The sequence below is a fragment of the Sander lucioperca genome, chromosome 13, assembly GCF_008315115.2.
Source record: "Sander lucioperca isolate FBNREF2018 chromosome 13, SLUC_FBN_1.2, whole genome shotgun sequence".
NCBI lineage: Eukaryota > Metazoa > Chordata > Actinopteri > Perciformes > Percidae > Sander > Sander lucioperca.
The window spans coordinates 19,559,051-19,584,182 of NC_050185.1; the positions used below are offsets into that span (position 1 = coordinate 19,559,051).

The 25,132-nt window shown below is 39.3% G+C and overlaps 1 protein-coding gene across 1 annotated transcript in view; it reads left to right on the plus strand.

Annotated features, from left to right (window-relative positions):
- Positions 1-156: 156 nt before the first annotated feature.
- lars1b (leucyl-tRNA synthetase 1b) overlaps positions 157-25,132 on the plus strand; it is a 30,332-nt gene continuing 5,356 nt past the window's right edge. The window contains exons 1-26 of the mRNA XM_031280556.2: positions 157-309; positions 706-827; positions 1,282-1,369; positions 1,504-1,584; positions 1,906-2,043; positions 3,287-3,448; positions 3,763-3,875; positions 5,923-5,986; positions 8,616-8,704; positions 8,874-9,099; positions 9,395-9,482; positions 11,272-11,348; positions 11,686-11,739; positions 11,885-12,025; positions 13,416-13,493; positions 13,720-13,805; positions 14,506-14,571; positions 14,795-14,877; positions 15,664-15,802; positions 16,294-16,506; positions 16,835-16,892; positions 17,288-17,351; positions 18,666-18,849; positions 20,768-20,858; positions 21,133-21,273; positions 22,092-22,232. Of these exons, the coding sequence (XP_031136416.1) occupies positions 304-309; positions 706-827; positions 1,282-1,369; positions 1,504-1,584; positions 1,906-2,043; positions 3,287-3,448; positions 3,763-3,875; positions 5,923-5,986; positions 8,616-8,704; positions 8,874-9,099; positions 9,395-9,482; positions 11,272-11,348; positions 11,686-11,739; positions 11,885-12,025; positions 13,416-13,493; positions 13,720-13,805; positions 14,506-14,571; positions 14,795-14,877; positions 15,664-15,802; positions 16,294-16,506; positions 16,835-16,892; positions 17,288-17,351; positions 18,666-18,849; positions 20,768-20,858; positions 21,133-21,273; positions 22,092-22,232 (2,793 nt within the window). The 5' untranslated portion in view covers positions 157-303. The remainder of the gene's footprint in view (positions 310-705; positions 828-1,281; positions 1,370-1,503; positions 1,585-1,905; positions 2,044-3,286; positions 3,449-3,762; positions 3,876-5,922; positions 5,987-8,615; positions 8,705-8,873; positions 9,100-9,394; positions 9,483-11,271; positions 11,349-11,685; positions 11,740-11,884; positions 12,026-13,415; positions 13,494-13,719; positions 13,806-14,505; positions 14,572-14,794; positions 14,878-15,663; positions 15,803-16,293; positions 16,507-16,834; positions 16,893-17,287; positions 17,352-18,665; positions 18,850-20,767; positions 20,859-21,132; positions 21,274-22,091; positions 22,233-25,132) is intronic.

A 25,132-nucleotide genomic window follows, 5' to 3' on the forward strand; every position in this document is an offset into this window, starting at 1 on the left:
ATAGCAATTCCTCAATTTCATGCCAGCGGCTCTACGGTTGTGTATTAAAATATGTACGATTGACCAAATAATACTACATGAATAAAAGTCTTAGTTCACTAACGTTAGATATCTAACAAAATACTCCTGAAAAGTTCTTCGGACTGCATTTCCCAGAAAACCATGCGAGAAGCTGATTGTAGGTGTCATCAGCCAGGCACCGGTGGCGTGGGTTTCCCTTGTCAAACTGGAAACTATTTCTACTGTTTCTTCTTTCTACACATTAGTTTAGTTATTGCTACTTGCTCGTAATTTGGGTTAAACATGACGGTAGGTCCAATGCTCTATTTATCTACAGTTTGTAATGGTTAATGCTGGTTTATAGGCAGTACGTTATGTCTCATTAACTTACTGTAGCTATTAGCTAAGTTAGCTAACATAAGCTAACGTTAGTTGTCGAGCTAACTGCAGAAATAGAATTGAAAAAAATCTGATTTAGCTGGACCAGAGATTGCAGCTGTTTTCTTTTTAAACACGTGTTGAACAGTTTTTCTATTATTTTCTATTCGTATCTATATTATATTATATTCTCGGTGCTCTCTAAAGTTAACATTATCCTTAAAGTGTGTTTTTTTTTTCTTATGCAATATTCTCTATTCAGTTCACTTGCAGCTATTACTGGGTTTTCTCTAATTAACTATCATCTTGTTCGTCATGGTATTCCAGGAACGGAAGGGAACAGCAAAGTTGGACTTTTTGAGAAAGATTGAGCTAGAGATCCAGGAGAAATGGGAGAAGGAAAAGGCATTTGAGCAAGATGCACCGACAACAGTTGGGGAAAGCACAAAGTAAGTATCTGCTATCATGAGCAAGGACCATGTGTTCTATTCCCAAAGAGTTACTCTTTCCCACTATTGACACAGGTATTAGTTCAATAAGCAGTTGTAAGACCATCTACAAAGATAGCAATTCACATAGTTTTCTGTACTCAGGAATGTCAGAGCTGTTTTTGCAGGTGTACTTCCATCAACTGATATCTTTCTGATGCAACTATGATCACCTAGTGTTCTTAACAGGTAGTAGGTATTACTACCTTATTATCTGTTGTTGCCATGGGGAAAATATAGAAAAAACTTGCCATGCAAGTGTGGTGCAGTTATCATACCAAGGATGAGCTTTTGAAACTAATGGTTACCCTGTGTTATTTCCCAGCTCATGGTACTTTGCTCGGAAAAAGATACCACAAACAAAATCCTTTTGGTCTCAAATACATATTTTGATCTGCTGATTTTTCCCTTCCAGCAAAAACAAGTTCTTTGTGACCTTCCCCTACCCTTACATGAATGGCCGATTGCACCTCGGTCACACTTTCAGCTTGTCAAAGTGTGAGGTAAGTTTGCTTACCTTAGACTGAGATGAACAATTTTTTTCAGTCTGCATCTATGACATACAATTAAGATGCAAATAGTCAACGTATGATCATTGGTATCTGACTCACTGCTTTTCAACTTTTTTTTATTGTAGTTTGCTGTTGGTTACCAGTCTCTGAAAGGGAAGAAATGTCTCTTCCCATTTGGGCTGCACTGCACAGGAATGCCAATCAAAGTTAGTGTTGTTGTTGTTTTTCAGTCTGTCTGTGTGTAGTTGCAATGACATAATTTTAGGTATGATAATTATAAGCATTGCATTATATAATCATTTCATTCATCAAACACAATGTGCAAGTTGTAACCAACTACATTATTTTCTTAACTTCCCTGCACAATTAAAGGAAACAAAAACCGACAAGTGGTATTAATTTAACCACTACTGCATTTTTACTGATATTCTACTCAATTGTAATTCATCCCTGTCTTCAACCCCCTCACACACACACACTGCATTTTCCTTTTTTCTGGTATTCATATGTGGTATTGTATCCTCCAGGCCTGTTCAGACAAGCTGAAGAGAGAGATGGAGCTGTATGGAAACCCTCCACAGTTTCCAGATGAGGAGGAAGAGGAGAAGGAGCAGCCAAAAACATCTGACGAAATTATCATCAAGGACAAAGCAAAGGGCAAGAAGGTCAGGATCCGTGGGACCAGATTGATGGCATTTTTCCGTGCATTTTTGTCAGTAATAGGGATGCACCGAATCCAGATTTGTGGGGTTCGGCCGAATACCGAATCCACTGGTTAAGATTCTGCCGAATCCGAAACCGAATACCGAATCCTACTCCCATCCTCAGTCCATTAACACAGTAAACACATTAATGAAGTAAACAACGTCCACAGCCTCTAAAATAGTTAAATGTGTAAGGGGTAAAGGGTTTCTTATATCGTCTAGACTCAGGTTTGGCTTTAAAATAAAGACACAGGCTTCCAATGCCAGAACCAAGACGGCACTGCACGTCTCACTTTATTCCACCCCAACACAGTCAGCCGTCAGAAAATACAACACTTTATTCACTTCCGTTTTACCCGTCACAATAAAAGCTCTATGTTTACTGTAACTTCCTCTTAACCTTCAACTGAGAGGTTACAATACCTTACAAATGTAACAACTTAATGTTGAATTGTCACGCTCTTTCCACATCGTAGGAAAGTACATCGCTATCGCCAGACATCTTCGCTAACCAGTGTATGCTGAAGGCATGTTGGGTGGGTGAAATTAGAAAGCTAACGTTAGCTAACTAGCAGCAGTCGCACCGCTCCCAGTGTAGGGAGACTCCGAGAGAACAGCTGACAGCCCGGGAGAGACTGTCTGGTTAACACAAGTTTTTAGCTGTGACTGTCCTTCCTTTGCTGTACCTGGGGTTGCTGCGTTTTGGCTGCTGTCTGTGGACTCCTTCATGCGCGGCTCGTATTCTTTCGGATGTTTCATGCTCAGGTGTTTTGGCAGCGGCGATGTAGTGTGTTGTTTGGGGCACTTGCCGCCGCGGGACAGGTCGGCATTGTGGGTTGAGCGTGTGGCTCGGCTTGGGTCGCTTTCTTTTCTGGGTCTACATGATGGGTTTTCCGCTCGCGAGTTCCATTTTCACTTTCTCACAGCCTACTGAACGGTCCACCTACATTACGTCGACCAGCGTAGCGCGCGCGCGCGCGCAGTGCAAGCATAGGGTTCGGTTCGGTGGAAATAAATTCTCGTTCGTAAACCGAACCCTGTCAAAAAGCCCAATATTCGGCCGAACCCGAATCTTGGATTCGGTGCATCCCTAGTCAGTAACGACTATGACTCGTTATCCTAAGTTTTCTTTTCATGTAGCATTCCCGAAGGGTGTGTCAATTGACATTATTTTCATCACTTTCTTTTTTTATTTTTCTGTTAGAGTAAAGCAGTGGCCAAATCCGGATCCGCCACTTTTCAGTGGGACATTATGAGGTCTTTGGGCCTGAATGACCAGGAGATTTCCAAGTTTGCCAATGCTGAACACTGGCTGGAGTACTTCCCTCCTCTGGCTGTCAAAGATCTCAAACTGATGGGAGTCAAGGTGACTAGTTGTAACTCTACCAAGCAACTGTGTTTGTTTTGTTTATGGCCCTTTATGCTATGAAAATATGACAAGTAAATCTATGCTTTGATTTTACAATTTTTTTAAGAATTAAGTACAATTTACTATTGAGCCTTTTTGCAATGTCATGGGGCTAAATGATCTGAACATGTGTTAAGAGGTACACACAATAGTCACCTTTTTGTTTGATACCTACAATTCACCAGAATGTATTTGCCCTGAGGATAATTAAATCGGGTTATTCATTTTAGTCGATTGTGCCTAAATCTTTGTGTCCTGTTATTACTTCACAGGTGGACTGGAGGCGTTCATTTATCACCACCGATGTGAACCCTTTTTATGACTCCTTTGTCAGGTGGCAGTTCATCACACTGAAGGAGAGAAAAAAGATCAAGTTTGGCAAAAGGTGAGATGGTTTAGAGGTTTCCATATAAATGTAACTGTAGCAATTAGGGAGGCCCCGATTGATCGACCGCCGATCATTATGGGTCGATGTTTACTAAAAACAAGTGATCGGGCGCTTGGCATTAATCTCTACTAGCCGCCGATTAACTACTACACACATATAGTTAAACACTCTGCTGAGAGCAACAACCGCATGTCTGTAACTGCGGCCGCCTCCCACCCACCTTATTGGCCAGGAACTGCACGTGGTTGCTCAGGTGCGTGCATGCTACTACAAACAAAACAATAGTTAGGTATTGTACCTCCAGATTCATATAGGCATAACGTAAGCCCTCTAACAACTGTTGCTAAAACATGTCGGCGGTGTGGAACTTATACAAAGTGTGTGAGACTGATATTGCAAATGCCATCTGCAATGTATGCCAGGAGAAAATACCTCGTGGGGGAACCAACATAAACCAATTTAACACAACTAATTTAATTTGGCGAGAGTCGTCACCCAGCGGAGCATGGTGAGTTTAAGCTCACAGCGGAGAGTGAGAAAAAAAGGCTGAAAAAGTGGTAGATAGTAACACAAGCATCTATAACTAGTCGTTTTGGTGCCTAAACTTAAAGGACAATTCCGGCGCAAAATTAACCTAGGGGTTAATAACATATACAACATCGAATGTGTCTCTAGCTTGAAACAAGCTACCGCAAACTGGTGGTTAGCTGCTAACGCTAGCTTTAGGGGCAGAGGGTAAATCGCTATTTTATACCACTAACAAGGCTCAAAATAGCACCACACTTCAACGGTAGCATAATGAGGGTCTCTACATGCAAACCGAAGCATTGAGAACTTTGTAAGTGTACAGACAGTTTATTACAAAGATAGATTATAAAGACAGATGCTGTAACAGTAATGTTTACATGTGGACGCCATCTTGGATAACAGTCATGAGCAGTCGAACGATGAACGCCGTGCAACCAGTAACGTAGCTCAAACACAGCGTTCATGATTCGACTGCTCATGACTGTTATCCAAGATGGCGTCCGCATGTAAACATTAACGCTACTGTCTTTATAATCTGTCTTTGTAATAAACTGTCTGTACACTTACAAAGTTCTCAATGCTTCGGTTTACATGTAGGAACCCTCATTATGCTACCGTTGAAGTGTGGTGCTATTTTGAGCCTTGTTAGTGGTATAAAATAGTGATTTACCCTCTGCCCCGAAAGCTAGTGTTAGCAGCTAACCACCGGTTTGCGGTAGCTTGTTTCAAGCTAGAGACACATTCGATTAGCATGAAAACAGATCCCAGAGAACGTTCGACTCGGTACAGATGCTATTAACCCTTAGGTTCATTTTGTGCCGGAATTGTCCTTTAACTGTCGTCGCTGCATGCTGCTCATGGATGAATAATAACAACGGTACAGCAGAGTTTGCAGTTTTGTGCACTGTAAGTTGTAGCAGGAAAAGTTAACACCTGTTTTCCTGTTCAAAAATCTGCATATATGCGTTAATTTGTGGTGAAAAAGGAAGAAACTAACAACACTGACTTGTGATTCTTATTCCGGTTACACTGCCACCTGGTGGAGATCCCAATGCACTACAAACAGGCAAACTGGCCAATACTTTAATACAGCTATATCAGCTGCTATAACTAAACAAAACAACACAAACACAATCGGTATTGGCCCCCTATCAGCAGATATTGCTCATTGATGATCAACAATCTGTATCGGTGGCTAAAAACGTGATCGGGGCATCTCTAGTAGCAATGTCCTTGTAGAAATATAGAGGAAAGTAGGAAGTGCCCCACATTATGTAATATGATAATGTCTTACATTTTATCTTTGTTGCTGGCTCTGGATCAGTTGAACTGTCTTGCCTGAAACAATGTCCCGTACCAATGTCATTTCTTTCCACGGGGTAAAAGCAAAGGAATATTTAAAATGAAGTATTATAATTAGTAGATAACTGATATTAAAGTGTGTCCTTTAGTCTCAGGCAGTTTAATTTGCATTTGGCATTGCATGTTCTTTCAGTAATATATTCCTTCTCTGCAGGTATACCATCTACTCCCCCAAGGATGGACAGCCATGCATGGACCACGACAGGCAGACAGGAGAGGTAAACTTGGCTCAATGAAATAATGTATTAGTTGTGAAAAACACAATTGTGTGTGTGTGTGTATATGTGTATATATGTATATATATATATATATATATATATATATATATATATATATATATATATATATATATATATATCTCTATTAGTGCTGTCAATCGATATATAAAAATATTACGATTTACTTGTAAACGTGCAGTGTTGAAATAAATAAATACATGGCAAACTAGTGATGGGCAAACAGAGCCTTGTGAAGCCTCTGAAGCTTCTTCCTGATTGTATCGCAAAATGATCCGAAGCATCGAAGACAACACAGTGACATCTGGTGGTCAGTCAGCAGAAATGACAGCGGCTATGAACTCAACACAGCCAAACAAAGCTTACAACATGAACATAGGAGAGACAGAATGGACACGTGCATATGGCATGACTGAACTTGAATTAAATGACATGAACATGACATGACGGAATTAAAAATATAAAGCCTATGTTTGAATACAACATTATAATATAATAATATAAACTACTGTGATCAGGATTTGAATGTAAGTATGTTTAATTAGCCTAAATTTGGATTCAATACACTGCAGCAAGTAGGCTAATTTCCATTATTGGCTAATCAAATAAATTGCAAGCCACACTCATAAACCCTGCGATGTTCCAGTGAATTCTAACGGGCCGTTGGTAAGCACGCAGCGACATGAATCCAGCAAACCCTTCCGGATTTTCAGTGACGTTCGAAGCTTTGGACGTCATCAGTCACGTGCTTATTTCAATTCGATACAAGCTCCAACACTGTTTCGAACCAGTGTGCTTTGCAAGAGTGATACAAGCTTCGGTGCCTCGGTGTCAAACGTCCCATCACTATGACAAACTGGTTTAAAGAAACAAACTCTTCAGTTTTATATGGATGCCTCAACCATTAACATTTCTTAAACAAGTGTTCAATAACAATCTTAATTTGTTGAGGCATCCATATATCACTGAGCTCCTAGGTGGTTATGATCAGTTGTCAGTGTTGGGCAAGTTACTTCCAAAATGTAATACATTATAGATTACTAGTTACTGTCATTTGAGAGTAATTAGTTATATTACAATATTACTGTCTCTGAATTGTAATGCGTTACACTACTTTTGCATTACTTTTGAGTTACTTTCACCAAAATAACAGAGGAAGTTTGATTTGGCAGCTAGCTTGTGAATTTCACCACCGGATCAATAAAGTCTCGTCTTTATCCACTTTAATACATCATAGATTATTCATATTTTGTATAATTAATATAAATATGCAAAGTAACTAAAGCTATACAAAATAGATAAGTAAAACATATAATAGGCAAGTAGGAGAAAATGAAAATACTCAAAAGTATGGCATTGTTGTAAAATGTTTGTTTATAGCACTTGAATAAGAAATTCATGTTGTTTAGGTTAAAACACTCTAAAGGAAATGTTCAATTATAGTGTGATTAAAACTCACTATTTACATTATTTACAGTACTTGATTTATAGCTGGTTTGTGAAAAGGTAGCCTACACAACCTTATTTAACAGTAATTTAGTTTTACTGCGAACCGTCACAGGAAGTGCTTTTATTTTGAAGTAAGCTACACGGAAGTTGTCTGTTGTGTAGCCTACTCTTGCTAGCTTACTGAGAAGCAACATGTCCGTCAGGCTCAAGTTGTTCACTTTCTTGTTTGTAAAACTGCAACATATTGAACAGTAAATGGTCACAGTAAAAGACAAGCGTTTTTGGTCGTCATTCGAAGCCATTCCACTACAGGCATAGTTACTCTCCACAGCTGATAAAAATGCGATGATATTTACGTGTAGCAAGCCTCAACATTAATTCCCGACATGTTTATATCTGTCAGCCGCTGACGTACCGTCACCTGTTGGGACATACGTGCTGTCCGTACCGTCTCTGGTTCTGACCACGGGAACAGAAACAGGACAGCTCACTTCAACGCAGCGTAATAACTCCTGAAAATAATATCCATCTCGCAAATGTATTTGTCTCTGCAGTCATCTCAACCATCGAATACAGCGACAGGAAAATAATACGGCTTTTTTTTTTTCCTGTGAAGAAATGTGTCGCGGTGTTGGTGAATTCTTTAAAAAAAACAATGCACCACTAAATGTTGCGTTAAAATGCGTTGTAACTCGCGTTACTGAGATTGTAAAGAGTATAATATTACCGAAATTTAATTAGTAATGTGTTATATTACTGCGTTACAGCAAAAAGGAATACATTACTGTAATTGCGTTACTTTTGTAACGCATTACTCCCAACACTGTCAGTTGTGAGTCCTGCAGAAAACATTGGAAGGAACTGTTTACATTTTTTAAATTGTTCTTTGATGTACTGCAAATGTACCCCACTTATCCACACCCAAAACAATTGACTGTAGAATCACTATGGATTTTATCTGACTTACCATTTTTGCTTATTCCTGCAGTTTACTCGGAATGTAGAAAATTCCACATATTGAATTTTGCAAATGTTTGTTTTACTGATGTTGGCACAGAAAGGAAAAACAACCAAATAAAATAGTCTCTTACTTTGAATTGAAGTGGTTTGAGAGCTGTATTTTGTTCTTTTTCTCCCAACTAACATTTTTCTTTACCTGCAGGGAGTTGGACCTCAGGAGTATACACTCATCAAGATGAAAATAGTTGAACCATACACAGCAAAATTCAAGTCCAAAGTCTTTTATAGCAGGTAACAAATTACACTGAACACTGTCCTATCAACAGTACTTTATAGGAAGGATTCTACACCACAGACAAGTTTTACATGCACTTAAGTGTAATTCTCATCTTGATAAACACAGTACTATTAACTCTTAATTTAAGATAGAAGTAAAGTGATAATGCTAACCTCTCCACAGCGCCATGAAAGGCAAAAACATCTTTCTGGTGGCTGCCACTCTGAGACCAGAGACCATGTTCGGTCAGACCAACTGCTGGGTGAGGCCCGACATGAAGTATGTTGCCTTTGAGACAACCAGCGGAGACATCTTCATCTGCACCAGTAGATCTGCCAGGAATATGTCATACCAGGGCTTCACCAAAGAGAATGGAGTGGTGTCAGTGGTCATGGAAATACTGGGCCAGGTACTAACTTTGTGTGATTCTTGCTTTCAGCTGCAAATAAATTCTAGTTCATTTTAGGCTTTCAAGACTTTAACTGTAAGAGGTAAATCAATCAGCAGTATAAAGACAGTTGGAGGGACAAGGTTTCATGGCTACGCTGCAAACAACCTGCAAAATGGATTACTTTAAATGTATTACTTCTGCTTTACCTTTTTCTTTTACCCAGAAATTAGTAAGTCAGATTTTCCAAACCGGATCAGACTTATGTATTTACAGTGTAAATCAAATCAGGCTCTGCTTTGTTGTCTCTTTCTAGGATATCCTTGGCTGTGCCCTGAGTGCTCCTCTAACCTCCTATAAGACCATCTATGCTCTGCCCATGCTCACCATCAAGGAGGACAAAGGTACAAGTCAAGAAGTTAGGAAAACTAGCAGAGATGCATTTATTCAGAGTGGTTGCAATGATTTATTTATTCTTTTTTTTTTTTTTTTTTTAAAGGCAGAAATCTCTCGTATTTGTTTAAAGTGCTCATATTATGCTCATTTTCAGGTTCATAATTGTATTTAGAGGTTATATCAGAATAGGTTTACATGGTTTAATTTTCAAAAAACACCATATTTTTGTCATACATATAAAAGAGGAGCTGCAGCAATGTGCACATTGGGGCCACTATAAGCAAGATATTCTGTGTACAGTGACTGTTATTAAGATTTCATATTGCACAGTGACATGTCAAAAAGGCCTTCTAGCAAACTGAAGGAATGACCCGAACATTCACTTTGAAGTTGCTACAAGCAACAAGCCATTATGAAACCTTTAAAGCGCCCATATTATGCTCATTTTCAGGTTCATAATTGTATTTTGAGGTTGTACCAGAATAGGTTTACATGGTTTAATTTTCAAAAAACACTAATTTTTGTTGTACTGCACATTGCTGCAGCTCCTCTTTTAACCCTGTGTGTTGAGCTCTGTGTTTTAGCTACAGAGTGAGACATCTCACTTCTGTTCCATCTTTGTTGGGAGTCACACATGCGGAGTAGCTAGGTAAGCAATGCTATCTAGTCAGTTGCACAGTATGAGGGAGTGCCATGCTAGCAGCTAGGCGAGCATTATAACGTGTGTTAGAAAGTGACGAGCGTTCGTAAAGTCTGGACTACAATAGAGCTGTTTGGAGCAGTTTGTGAACAGTGTTTTCTGTTGGAGATGGTAAGTCCCTTTGGGGTGGACTTTGGGCTTTTTCACTTTGTAAACCTATAACATGCACAAAAAAGATATATAACACAATAAAGGAAAGGGGAAAAGCCAAAAAGCATAATATGAGCACTTTAAAGCATCGTAGTAGGTTTTTTTCAGAGTTGCTTACAGCAGTCACAATATTGAGTGGGGACACTTTTTACTTTCTTTTTTTATGTGCCAACTTAAACTTCAGTTAAATGCATCTGACATTATATCTGTCTGTGTTTCAAAAAAAGATAATGTATTCTCGCTTTTATTGCTTTAGGTATTACTCTCGCAGAAAATCTGCGCTGAGCTCTGTCACTTATTCCTCCTTGTCTTAGATATTCTTGGAGACGTTTATGGAAAAGTATTGGGGAGTCTCAAAATAGCAGGCCAAGGTCACCATAGAATTTATAAAGTGCTGTTCTATGATGTCAAAGGACTGGATTAATGGCTACTCTTTTGACCTGAGGGAGAACATTTGTAAACATATCAAATGGCTCTATTTGCACCCAGAGTGCCTCTGTTCTTTTAGAAGTCACTACTATCTGTTTTCTGGTCTGTGGTGCTTGAGGGGTTTGCTCCCATGTGGCCTCTTGATGAATCTTTGTAAAAAGCCTTAATTGGAATTTTGGGATGACTAAGTTGATCTGTCAAAGCTCTTGTACGAAGTGTGTCCATTCTGGTTTTAAGGGTTATGGCGAGCAATAAGCGAGTATGTCTGGGTCGACCTGTGACATTTATCAGTTACCAGATCATGTTTATTATGTTATGTATGTATATGTATGTTATGTTTATTTGTTCTTCAGTTAGTCAGTTGCTACAGTGTAGCTGCTCGGCAGTTAATGAAATGTGGGGGCAATGGGCAATGGCACTGAATGTGTATAATGTACATTACAATGAAAAACATACTACCTGGTGTGCATAAATACATTTTATGTGTTGGCCTCTTGCTTTGTCCACGGTTTCCTCAGGTACGGGGGTAGTTACCAGTGTGCCTTCTGATGCTCCCGATGACATTGCTGCTCTCAGAGACATCAAGAAAAAACAGGTGATGTTACAGGTCTTTTAAAAATGTCTATTATGCTGCCCGCCATTCAGTAAGCCTTTATATCTAAAATGAAATCTGCTGCAGAGAAACACAGACAACAGAGCCCATCTAAAACTTCAAATGGAATTTGGAAATTAAGATTTTGAAATGTTTTTACAGATTGTCCTATGGAATTACAGTAGTCTGCTGTGTTATTTGCTTACGTTCAGGTAGCCAAAACCAAACCCCTTGTTCTTCAGGATGAAACGGGACCATTTAAAGACGCATCCATTGTTTAAGCATGCACTTATTTTTTGCGTTTCATTAATGTAGCTCTAAATGCTTACATTTTCAAAAGGCTCTACGGGAGAAGTATGGAATCGAGGACAAAATGGTGTTGCCTTTTGAGCCGGTAAGCTGATCAGCAAATATCAGTTTGATTTTTGTCAGGTTGCATTGACTCAACCAATTCAAGTAAAAAAGACACGTGAGAACATATTGAATTGCTTAATGGAGGCTTAATGTGTGTGTTATGTATATGTGTGTGCACATGTTAGGTCCCCATCATAGAGATACCAGGCTACGGGAACCTATCTGCTCCTCTGGTGTGTGATGAATTGAAGATCCAGAGCCAGAATGACAAGGAGAAGCTGGCTGAGGCCAAGGAGAAAGTTTACCTGAAGGGATTTTATGAAGGGGTGAGTCGACTTAGTGGTTAATAAGTTAAAAACAACTGCATAAGTCAGCAAAATGCAACCGTCCTTGTGGATTTAACTTTTGGTTTGAAGCGTGTGTGATATATCTCCTAAGTGATTCACACCTTAAGGTGTGAATCACTTGGAGATATTAAGGCTAGCTAAATTATTATTTAACTGGTTATTGGCTACGTGTTGCCCTCAGGCAGTTTGCCTCTGTCTATTATAAAACTGTCCATAACAGCAAGCTGAAACATGACACACACACACACACAGGGCCGGCTCTAGCCCTTTGGTTGCCCTAGGCAAGATTGAGTTTCAGATGTGTTTGAGCAAGATTTCTGCTCATGTTCAAAACTTTGTGCACATTCAAAATATATCTCATCTGGAGGAGTCGTGATATTTTGAGAAAAATAAAGTGACAATAGGCTATTACAAGAATAAAGTCACACTATTTCAGAAAATAATCCACTTGCACCATAGTCTGCTGTGCATTATGTGATTGCTCTGCTGATACGTTAGATCTCTGACCTTCTGACAGACTCAGAGCCCCGTTTGGGTCTCTGGTCTCTGAATGACACAAAGTTTAGGGAAGTGGCTGTACGCTGCTCTACATCGGAGGTGGAAAACCGAAACTAGACCTACCGCAGAAATACACGGAGCACAAACGGGAAACATCTGCCGCAGCATGCCCGCAGCATTATAAACCTGAAGCTGCACAAACCACGGAAGGCGCGCTGCAGCAGCTCCGTGGTCTGTGCCGCTGCTACTAAATCATTAGTTTGAAGTTTTCCCCCAATTAGGAAATGATCGACAATAATCATCAATTCAGTCTAATAATCAGGATGACAATAAACGTGTGGCTGAGGGGGCGCCCTAAGATGATCATGTTAAACATGTTTTATTTCGCTTGTCATTCTAATTCTATTAATGAGAAGTAGACCTAAGGGCGACACAGTGCCCCCCAACACATTTGACACCCTAGGCAATCGCCTAGTTCGCCTATAGCAATCGCCGGCCCTGCACACACACATACAAGGCTTAGAATTTTTAGTTTTTGCTAAGCCCATTTTTTCCTATTGCAACATTATGCCATTACTCATGTTCCAATGTACAAATTCAGCTTCCTTCACTGTCAGCAGATTGTAAATTTGAACGGAATAAGAATTTAAATGTTGTCACTGCAAGGGGCCACTCAACAGCACATCAAGCAGAACACATTTCATATGTGTACACTGAGTATGTGTCATCCCACTGAACAGGTTATGATCATTTGTGATTGTAGAATGCACTGCAGAGACATGCCCCACTTCTTATTGACTGAACTGCCAGAATTGTGAAAAAATTGCATCAGTATGAATGAAATGTTTCTGTGAATGAATTCCTGTCTCAGATCATGCTGGTCGATGGCTACAAGGGGCAGAAGGTCCAGGATGTCAAAAAACCCATCCAAAAGATGATGGTTGATAGGGTAAGACAATCTTTGTTTCTAATGCAAAATATATACTTATACTTAATAAAAAATAAAATATATCTGGCACAACAACTTAAATTCTGACTTTATCTTGGATTGTTTGGTGTTCCTTATGTCTGTGCACTATTACAGAGTATTTCAGAGGTCATTGTATGCCATGGTTGCTAGATGTTTGATCTGTATTTACCTGTAATGATGTTGGCACTGTGCCAATGTATTACAGGGTGACGCCATGATCTACATGGAACCAGAAAAGCAGGTCATGTCGCGTTCAGCCGATGAGTGTGTGGTGGCTCTTTGTGACCAGTGGTAAGTGCCACGTGAACACAAAAGTCTTTATACTATAAAGCCTAAAGTGTTTTAATTTGTAACAGAACATGATTTGCCCTAAGTGGATCTGAAGCTGCATGGTAGTGTGATAGAAACTAGGGGAATATAAGTGTATATATTTTTTATATATTTTTGTTAAATGGGTTCAAGCTGTGAAACTTTTAATAAATTATGACAAAAAATGACCAAGATGACTGGAGATGGTCTGTATTTTTAGGCGTAGTATAGGGCTGCACAATATGAGGAAAATAAATGATATGCTACGATAACGTTAATAATAAGGTGTAACTCTCTTCTGCATTTCTGCTGCTTTCAGTATTCTGCTTAAATACAACAGATTGTTGGTTGAATTTAAAACAAATAAAGGGAAATCATTTCCAACATTCTTCTATTGAGCAAATTGAACATTGAATTGAATATAAAGCCACCATCAAAAACGTTACATTTCAAAGTGCAGTTTTCTACTGATATTTTTTTTCTTCAAATAACTCAAAAAAATCTCTGAGCATCTATTGCGATATGTTGCAGCCTTTTGCGAGGTGTATATTGCGTCAGTTGATATTGTGATGATTTAAAAAAAAACCGATATATTGTGCAGCCCTATTGTAGAATATCTCATGCCCTTTGGGCTTTCTTTGATTAGCAGATTAGCAGCATGCTAATGATATGTGTCTTTCAGGTATTTGGACTATGGGGATGCAGAGTGGAAACAGCAGGCCAATGAAGTCCTCAAGTCTTTGGAAACGTAAGACACTGACCTCTGACGTACCCAGTATCCAGTACCCGTGCAGTATTTGTCTGTGCTTGTGGGGGCTACTGTGAAGATCTAGACAGTATATAATGGCGTGTAGAAAATACATTTAATTTATGTATTGTCTGTTACTATCATGCTGAAAACAAATCTGATTACAAAGTCTGCATCCACTTCCTGTGATTTAATGATCTCTATTTTGCACCACACTACACAGATTTTGTGAAGAGACCAGGAGGAACTTTGAGGCAACTTTGGCCTGGCTACAGGAGCATGCCTGCTCTCGTACCTACGGACTTGGTGAGCATTTGCCTCTATGGTTTGTGTGTATGAATGATGTGTCAGGACTGCAGTAACTGTTAATGTAGGTGACATATACAACTCTGTTGCTGCTGTCATTGCTGTGTATTTTAAAGGTAATATTGTTTCTTGTATTAAGATTAAATGTACCACCCTGCCAAAGATGAACAGGACGTAAAGGTTTTTAAACTAGTATAGTATGGCTGATTTTTTTGGTCTATAGATGGAGGCAGAGGACTGATGATGAAGCACCTAGCAACATTCTGCCTTTCTGTTTATACAGGAATGGTTGCAGATTGAGGGCCAGCTGGCATACAGTACAGTCTAGGCCTGTTGTCGACTTTTACTGTAGAAATCTCTCCACACATTTTCAGAATATGAAGCACAAGTTTCATCAACCAGCATACCAGATCAGCAAATCAGCGAGTGGAAAAAATAATAAGTTACTGGTGTCTGTCAAAGCAGCAGGTTAGCCACTTGTGGTTTGGTTGAGTTCAGTTTATTGAACAATACAAGATTTACATCTCAGCTTTTTTCCCCAAGGATAACACAATGAAGCCCAGGACTTATTCCATTGCTTTAGTGTTTCTCTTGGCACCAGAATGTAACCAGCTTGACAAGATGGCAAATGCAACAAAAGATTGTGTCAGCTCAGAGGAGACAACAATTGTCTTTCTTAATCATTTTGTGTCTCTTTTGTGTTCTCTCCCATTGGTGCGTGTGTGTGTGCGTGTGTGTGTGTGTGTGCGTGTGTGTGTGTGCGTTTGTGCCTCCTGGTTACTATAGGAACACGGCTGCCTTGGGACGAGCAGTGGCTGATTGAGTCACTATCGGACTCCACAATCTACATGGCTTACTACACTGTAGCCCACCTCCTCCAGGGAGGTGTGCTCAACGGACAGGGAGCCTCACCACTGGGCATTAAGTATGGACGGACACACACACACACACACACACACACACTAGAATAAAGAAGGATTAAACCCTAACTGATTCACTCTGTCTCCTCTCGTCCTTGTCTTTCTGCCTTCAAACAACCATAGACGTTGTTCACCTGAGGGAGAAAAGACTCCAATTTAAAAACAAAATGTAATCATTTAAAATGAGAGGTGTTGCTTTTCAGACAGTCGATTTGTTGCTTGGGAAATTAAACAAATAAATGAAACGTCTACTCAATGACAAACGATGCATTTCAGAAACAGTTTAGAAAAATCAATTCATAGCTCAATGTTCATTTACAGTAAGTATCCTCAAATCTCTTCCCCAGGACTAAGATAAAATGTCAAAGAGAAGTGAAACACACTATCATATGCTGCATTTAATTACTTCTCTTTACCTTGCTTCAATCCAATACATCTATCGTTCTACCCTTGACCATTCTTGTCTTTTCTTTTTTTTTGTTTTTCTCTCCCACAGGCCGGAGCAGATGACCAAAGAGGTGTGGGATTTTATCTTCTTTAAGACGTCTCCCTTCCCCAAGACAGACATCCCTAAAGAGCGTCTACAGAGGCTGAGGAGGGAGTTTGAGTACTGGTACCCTGTGGACGTCCGTGTGTCTGGCAAAGACCTGGTGCCCAACCACCTGTCTTACTACCTGTACAACCATGTGGCTCTGTGGCCCAAAGACAAGTGAGTGTGCCTGCTTGATTGACCAGTACAAAGAGTAGGAGCGAATGAATGAGGATTAAAAGGCAGGTGTCATAATTCATAGCATCCAGGTGATATACGATCTAGTTATTGCATTAACCATTTATGTGATTAATTGATATGTGATTGATGATAATGATTTTAAACATATCCCCCAGCCTAAATGTGCATTTGTTCTGCTATGGAAATAGTAATGGATTTAAAAGGTTTTATGGTGTTACATTTTATTTTATATTAGGGTTAACTTGATTATATTGATGATGATGATGATGAAGACGTCACTAATGAGAATATTCTCTTTCGTCTACAGTGGGAAGTGGCCACAAGCAGTTCGAGCCAATGGACATCTGCTCCTTAACTCTGAAAAGGTGTGTCAAATACTATTCTGAATGAATTTCAATGAGTCTCTTATATTGATAGTAAGGTTATAATGTCAGGAGAAAAGGTCTGGTTCCATCTGATGTGGTCGTTTGTCTGGTTTATTTGAACATTAAATAACAATATTAACCTTGTTATATTTTGCAGCAAACCTTTGTATTTAAACACTCTTTTTATGTGGCAGTAATTAGATACAGTGTTTGATGCTGTTAAGAATTTTAATTACTCTATGTGCTTTTGACTTGTTTTTCTTTTTTCCTTTTTTTTTTAAACACAGACAGTCTGCTATTCGATGGTTTTATTTCACTAAGCTTTGTAATGAACTCGTGTGGGTGGGCATGCTTGAAAGAATCAGGCTGCTAACATCTGTTTTTCTATTCACCAGATGTCCAAATCAACTGGAAACTTCCTCACTCTCTGCCAAGCCATTGACAAGTTCTCAGCAGACGGTACACTCAATTTCTTCTTGATTTATCTCCCTCCTGTGTTATGTTTCTGATCCTTTTCTCTCTTATCTCTGTTATGTTTTATTTAAATGTGGGAGACAAAACTCATCAGGTGTATGTTTAGAACAGATTACAAAGTCTTTTCATAGTAAATGGGCCATTACACTTATTATACATAATAGAATAATTATACATCCTTTATCCTGTGCTGAAGATAATTAGAAAACGCCCCATCTTCATGAGATAGCTGAGTGTTGATGTTGGGTGCTATGAGTTATTGGGTATCCACTGGATGGATCACTTACACTGCTCTGTAAGTAATTAGTTTCTGTATAATAATGTATGCTTGAATCAAAGTGTAACCAGCAATGCAGTGTATATTCACCACGATCTCTCCGTCAGAAACAACTAATTGAGGTACAGCAGCTTCATGATATCATTGCAATAGAAATGTTCTTATCACTTATCTCAAATTTGCACGATCGCCATTCCAGAAAAGCAGTACCGCCTGTTGGTCTCTCCACAGGGCAACAAGATACTGAGGATCGAAGAAAAGTATAGACTCTAAATTAAATATTTATTGGAACTTGAGAGGAAGATTTTCACTAAGGAGTAGTGAGACATGATATACAGTGGCAGAATGTGTTTCTGAAAGTGTCATTTAAAACAAAAACCATATGTTCGGGGGGGGTCCTGTGAGGCATAATTAATATAGATAGAATCCATTTTGGAGAATTAAAGTATTGTGTTGTTCATCTCCATATGTTTATTTGTTTTTCTGTCTGTGTTTTCTAGCTATTGTTTTCTGATCTTTTTCATCTATACCTGGTAGGGACATAGATTAACCCTTGTATCCCTCCTGCTCTCGGTATACCTCAGGATTAGTCGATCCATCCTTTTCATTTGTTGTTAGTTATTATATCTACCCTCCGTATTCTTTATGTTCTGAACAAGCTGAATAATAGATGTGTCTGGAGTATCTGTAGAAGCTGTCCTGCTGTGGGATGAAATGACAGCAGATAGATGTGTTAAGTTGACTTCCTGTCTAAGAGCTTGGGGGGATGTCTGCTGGGTATTTAAAGTTTCCTAGACTGGAGATTTCCACAAAGTCTGAGAACTTTACCTGGTTGTCGAAGTATTTTGAAGAAGAGAAATGAAGTGCTATGTTTAGTGTTTACCGATTGAAGGGACCCATATAGTTGGACATTTGGATATTTTTGCTCTGAAAAATTAACTACAAATCACTTTCCCACATGTGATATTGCACCTGTTCTGTCTTCCTGCTGTTTTAACACACCTATACATTTCCTCTCCCAGGTATGCGTCTGGCTCTCGCCGATGCTGGGGACACAGTGGAGGACGCCAACTTTGTAGAGACCATGGCTGACGCTGGCATCCTGCGCCTCTACACATGGGTGGAGTGGGTGAAGGAGATGATTGCCAACCAGAACAACCTGAGGACAGGACCTGCAGACACTTTCAACGATCGGGTCTTTGCCAGGTAGATGAAGGAATTCATTAAGACGGTGGTATCGCTGGTACCGAGATATATATATATATATATATATATATAGATATAGATATAGATATAGATATATATATATATATATATATATATAGATATAGATATAGATATATATATATATATATAGCTCTCATTTAGGCTACCACATTAAACGAGGCCCTGTACGTGGGTTTTGAGATCATGGAGATAGGGAATACAAAGCTGCATTTTATTTGTCATAACTCCCCATCCTTAAACAAAAGAGTCTTGTCAGTGGATTAATTAATTGATCAATTATTAAGTCTTTGAAGTGAAAAACCCAAAGCTGTTTATCTACACCGGACCCTACGCTGTAGCCTGACGTGCACCTCTTAAAAAAATGTAACTACACATCGCTGCGACACTCAGTCACTCAGCCATGGCTTGGTAGCGTTGCATTTCCCTCTACTCATTTCTTGGTTCTCCTTCTCCATGAACATGAAATCAAGGAGAGGGTTAACTTCTTGCTACAGATTTCCCACCGCAGTCAGAAAGCACAGGGGAGACACTTTGTTTCTCTCACTATGTCTCTAGAGTCGCTACTCACTCCGAAGCTAATCGCCGTCACTCTCTCACTCGCTCTACCACACACTCCCCACACACACACACACACACACTGGCGTGCCGGCATTGCTATTCTCTTAAAGAGATCGACGCACATACCAATGCACAAATATAAACTTCAGGCCACTTACTGTATGTAGGCTACGGCGAAAGCTCTGCGTGGAGCCTCCGCAGGAACATAAATCACGCTTTAGGGCGCCACTATTGATCTAATCGCAATCACGATGTCACTCTGTGCAATTACATAAGCACAGAAATTGTGCGATTTGAGTAAACAAAAAGGTGTGCTGTGTGCGTGACACTCTAGTCTCTGTGTGCACTGCAGTCTCCACGTTGTATCACCCTTCACTTTACCAACAGTATTAACAACAGATGAAGCCACTGTGTCTTTAGAAGCTTGGTGTTTTTATTGTTCACTGTTAACTCACTTTACATCGTCTTTGCTATCTCTTTCTCCTCTTGCTTTTTTCCTCACACTGCAGCTACAGTCGCTAAGTCCGACACCACTGACAGTCACGCTCCTCGCTTCACCACTCGCACACCGACGTCACTCACTCAACGCCCCATGCCGCCTTTACTAATGCCTGATTTATGGTTCTGTGTTTAATCAACGTTGAATCTTCCCTCTGAATTACGCTTCCCCGTGGATGTATTAAGCGCTACCCTCGTAACAACGTCCACAAAAGATATGACCAGTCAGTCTGTTAAGACAGTAGCGTGTGTGTCGCGTATGGTCATGTGAGTATCAGAAGTGTAGAGGGTTTCAGAGCATGCAGACTTTAAGAGGTTGTACAAATTATATTTTAATTAACATTAATTACAATTTTATTACACCCATCTTAAATTTCATTGTTTATAAGGGCATACAACATTTATTATTTTATTAATAATAATAATAAATTGTTCTATTTATTTCATTTGTACTGTTGAGCAAAGCAAAAATATCTGTTTTGAAAAGATTGGTTTTTTTGTTATTTAATTTAGTAAAATATTAAGTCATTTAAAAAAAAGTATTTCACATTTTTTGTTTATGTATTTTATTTATATATGTATTTCTCGTTTAACTTTGTATGTTCAAGTTGAGAAATACACATTTGAAAATATTAGTATTTGGTGCATTTCCTTGATAATCAAGCAAGTAGACTCATGATACTATTATATCGTCATTGGAGTATTGTAAATCGACTTTGACTGACTTTTTCTCCAAATTGTGCAGCCCTATTCCCCTTCCATTTTGACTTTCAGTGCTGAAAAGTTAATGATAAACTGGCTTGCAGAGTGATTGCAAGGATTTTGTGTCCTGTCTGTCTAGCGAGATGAACGCAGGCATCTTGAAGACAGAGCAGCACTATGACAGGATGATGTACAAGGAGGCTCTGAAGAGTGGCTTCTTTGAGTTCCAGGTAGGTAAAATGTCCATTATAAAAACTGCACTCTAATTCACGCTTAATCATTTTTATGTCTTCCGAGACAAGCATGCTTTTCATCCTCCATAAGCATTTTATGATGATATTATTATGAATGCTGCAGTAGATGGAGCATAACATGACTGAGGATTCAAATTTAATCCTGAGCAGGTGGTGAATTCAATGGCCTGAAGAGAGTGTCTGGGATAGTGTAGAAATCACATAATTACATGATGATGACCTTTTAAACTGTTTTTGTCTATGTATGCAGGCAGCCAAAGATAAGTATCGTGAGCTGGCTATTGAGGGCATGCACAGAGACCTTGTCTTCCAGTTCATAGAGAGACAGACTCTGCTGCTGGCCCCCATCTGCCCACACCTTTGTGAATACACTTGGGGTCTGCTTGGCAAGGTAAGAAAATATGGATTCATCAATAAAAAGATTTTGAAAAGAAAACACGAATTTGGCATTATAACGTGGGTTTCATGTTCTGAGTTGCATGTGCGCTCTGACTGTGAGTTCAAATGTGACTTTCGTCCTCTAGTTCCTTCTGTCTATTGTGTTTGTCTTGCGAGTAAAACAGAAATACTGTGAAAGAAATATGTAATCATCCTGTGTTCATTTACATTCATAAATACACCTGGGATCAACAAGCTGAGATAATCTTAAACTTCATGTAGGTCTGCAGTAGTGCTTTTCCCAGTGCTCATTTACTTGTGTGAAATGGCTACTAACACACACATTCCCTCTGTTGGTGTACATGTCCACCAGGCGCCTATCTTCACACTATGGGCTTCTTTTTCTCATCAGTATGAAAAGAATGCACTCACTGTTGCACACTCCCAACTGCACAGAGAGCGAGGAATATTTTTAACACTCAAATATGATAAGTGTATGAAAGAGTGCTGCTGCTCTGGAGATGGTTTTTTCCGGTTGTCGCTTAGCAACAACAAAAGCCCTACAACTAGTGTTTTTTTTTTTTTCTTCAATAATGTGTTTGGCACTGCTAGCTAAAAAGCTACAGTAAAGAGGCACTCAGTGTTACACACATCAGTCTGGCATTCTGACACATAGTAAATATGGCATGTGCCTTGTTTTGTTATGAAGGTGGTGTGACCTGGCAGTGTAGTTAGGATTCTAAAGCTCCGGTGGACCTCAAACTGTTTCAAAGTATTTCCTCTTCACTCATCCACCATCTCTTCTTTCCTCTCTCTCTCTTTTCCTTATAGACCAGTTCTCTGATGAAGGCATCATGGCCTGTGGCGGGTCCGGTAGACGAGATTCTGATTCGTTCCTCTCAGTACCTGATGGAAACCGCCCACGACCTCCGACTGAGACTCAAAGCATACATGCAGCCCCCCAAAAACAAAGTAAGAAATGTGTCTGTGTTGTTTCACATGCTTCACTGCCACTGCATTTCACTACTGTAATGGCATTTTAAAGTAATTCTGAAAAAGAATATTGATTTCAGAATTGATTGCTTTCTTTTTTTATTGTTTTATTAAATCCAACATTAACACTTATCTCAAAGTGCATTAAGTTTGGTAATTGAATCTGAGGCAGAGTTGAGTCTTTTCTCCCTCAGGTGTTGTTTAACTGTTTTATGGTTCTTTGATGAGGAGCACAATGAGGCAGAAAATTATAAAAAAACAGCACAATAAGAAGAGGGAAAATATCAAGAGGCATGCCGAAAGTAGAGTTATTGTTGAAAAGCATTTTATCATGTCAGAATCCAGTATACATCTTTACAGTCTACAATATTAGCTGTTTAGAAACAATTACCAGATTTTGGTTATTTGCTAATTAAAAAGATCAAGGAGATATTTATTTTACTTGTAGCTTAATAAATCTATGCATTTTATGTGTTTGGAAGTGAATTGTAAAAAAAACTATTTCAAGTATAAAGAGTTACCTTGTTACTGATTGTCATACATTTTCCATTTGAGGACAATGCAGAAAGATTACGTTTTGAACAAAAGATGAGGTCTACTTGAATCCTGCTCTAAGTTTATAGGAATTAGTTTTTTGTGATATTGGACTATATGAATACAATTGACGTGACTATCACTTTAAATGCACTTGAAGACTTAAGTCTGTGTTGTGTTAACGGTAGGTTAAGTCTATTGTTTGGTAACAGTTTGGCACTTCGATAAGTGGCTGTAGGCAGCTGGGAGAAAGGCAAAAAAGTATTAACAACATTTGAGACAGCCAATATCTCAGGCTTCCACACACCATGATTTGCTGTAAATGTTTTGTTGCCATGGAGGCAAGATGGGGTAAAAGAAGACAGGGAAAGATGGAAGAATCTGGATGGCACCATCAGAGGACATGCTACCATAATTTTACTTTTAATTTTTTAATTAACAAGACTCATATGGTTTTGTGAATGTCCTATTAGAATTAATTGATTGGTTTTTAGTAGTAGTAGTAGTAGTAGTAGTGCCTTATGCGACCTGTGGGTAAAAATCTTCCTTCACCAACACAATACAATGTTCCCCCTCAGTAACATGAATAACACCGAAAAACGTAGTTACATTTGTTTTCTGCAACAGCATCGTTAAGGTTGAATGACTTGCCACTGTAAAGGTAAAATGTTTTTTCTTTGCACTGTATGTCCATTTAGCAGCTTTATCTATTTTTGATAATGTTTAATTTATAGTAATATACTGTCACGTCAAGACTCATTTGTGGGAACACACATATAGGCATGCATAGAGTGCAGGAATAGTGTAGTAGTCTTGACAGCTGTCACACACACACGCACACATAATTGCTGTCATTGCACGGAATAAAAGCAAAAACAACAAAGTTTATTTATTTCACCTTTATTTTTACAGACAAGTCATTAAGAACAGGTTATTATTTACAACGGCAGCCTGACAAGTGACAAAGCCACTTAGGGGAAGGGAAGGAGGGCTAGGAAATAAAGAACATTGGACATACAGTTTGAAATGACGTAAAATCCAATTTAAAATACAACACAGACAGCAGTCAACACATATAATGAGATAAGTGCACAGGTGCATGGGTAAATAAGAAAGGGAGAAACCATACAAGTGTTTAGCTGGGAAATTATAAGGAAAAGCAACTGCATATGTCTGTGAACAAGGATGAGATGGCGTTTTTGAAAGATGAAATGGAATGAGTTTGTCCAGTTTAGGAATCTTTTGCAGAGCATTCCAGTGGTGAGCGGCAGCAGATTGAAAATATGTGAGACCAGAGGCAGAGTTGGATTTGCGAATGCTTAATTGAATATAAAGTAATGACCGGGTATTGAATGTGACGGACTTTGGCTGCAGCAGGTGACATAAGTAAGGTGGTGATCGGATACTGTAGAGTGGTAGAGAGTGTTGAGTTTTGATACTATTGCAAGCGCAACTCTATATGTTGTCACCATAATCTAACATGGAAAGAATGGTCATTTGAGTGAAAGTGAGTTTGGCAGAAGTGGTGAAGGTGGAGCAGTTTCTGTAAAGGAAGCTGAGTTTGGCCTTGACCTGAGATTGCAGCTTTGAGATGTGGATGGAGAATGAAAGTGAAGTTTCCAGCCAGATGCCCAGGTATTTATATGAAGTGACTTGTTCCAGGCTAACCTCCTTGCAGGTGGTAATGGTAAGGGCGGAAGGAGGCGTGGTACACTTAAGGCAAAACCACATGACTTTGGTTTTGGAGGTGTTGAGAGTGAGTTGGAGTTGGAGAAAAAGACAGCTGTAATTTGAAGACTCTATCTTGAAGTGTAACTTGAACAGTAAGGACCAGTGGCAAGAATTGTATCATCAGCATATAAGTGAATGAGTGAATTGCCAGCAGCCTGAGGAATGTTATTAATATATATGGAGACTTGGGGGCACCTCTGGTGACCGGGAGAGAATGGGAGAAAAGGTATTCAAATCTTGCACGTTGCACCTGGTGAGAGAGCTAATTGGAAAACCAAACCAGTGAGTGATCAGTGACACCCATGTCTGTATGAGTGGTCAACAGAGTTGAAAGTTTTGGCAAGGTTAATGAATAAAACAGCACAGTGATGGTTGGCATCTAATGCAGATGTAATGTCATTGAGTACATTTGTAGTAGCTGTAACCCAACCATACCCAGAACGAATGCCAGACTGTGCCCCGGAGATTATACCGTTCACATTAAGATGTTCGGTTAGTTGTTTGTTGTAGTTGTTTTTCCAGTATCTTAGACACACATGGCAAGATGGAATAGGCCTGTAATTGTTTGGGTCAGCCTGATCACCGCCCTTAAGGCAGTGACCCACCAACCTGAT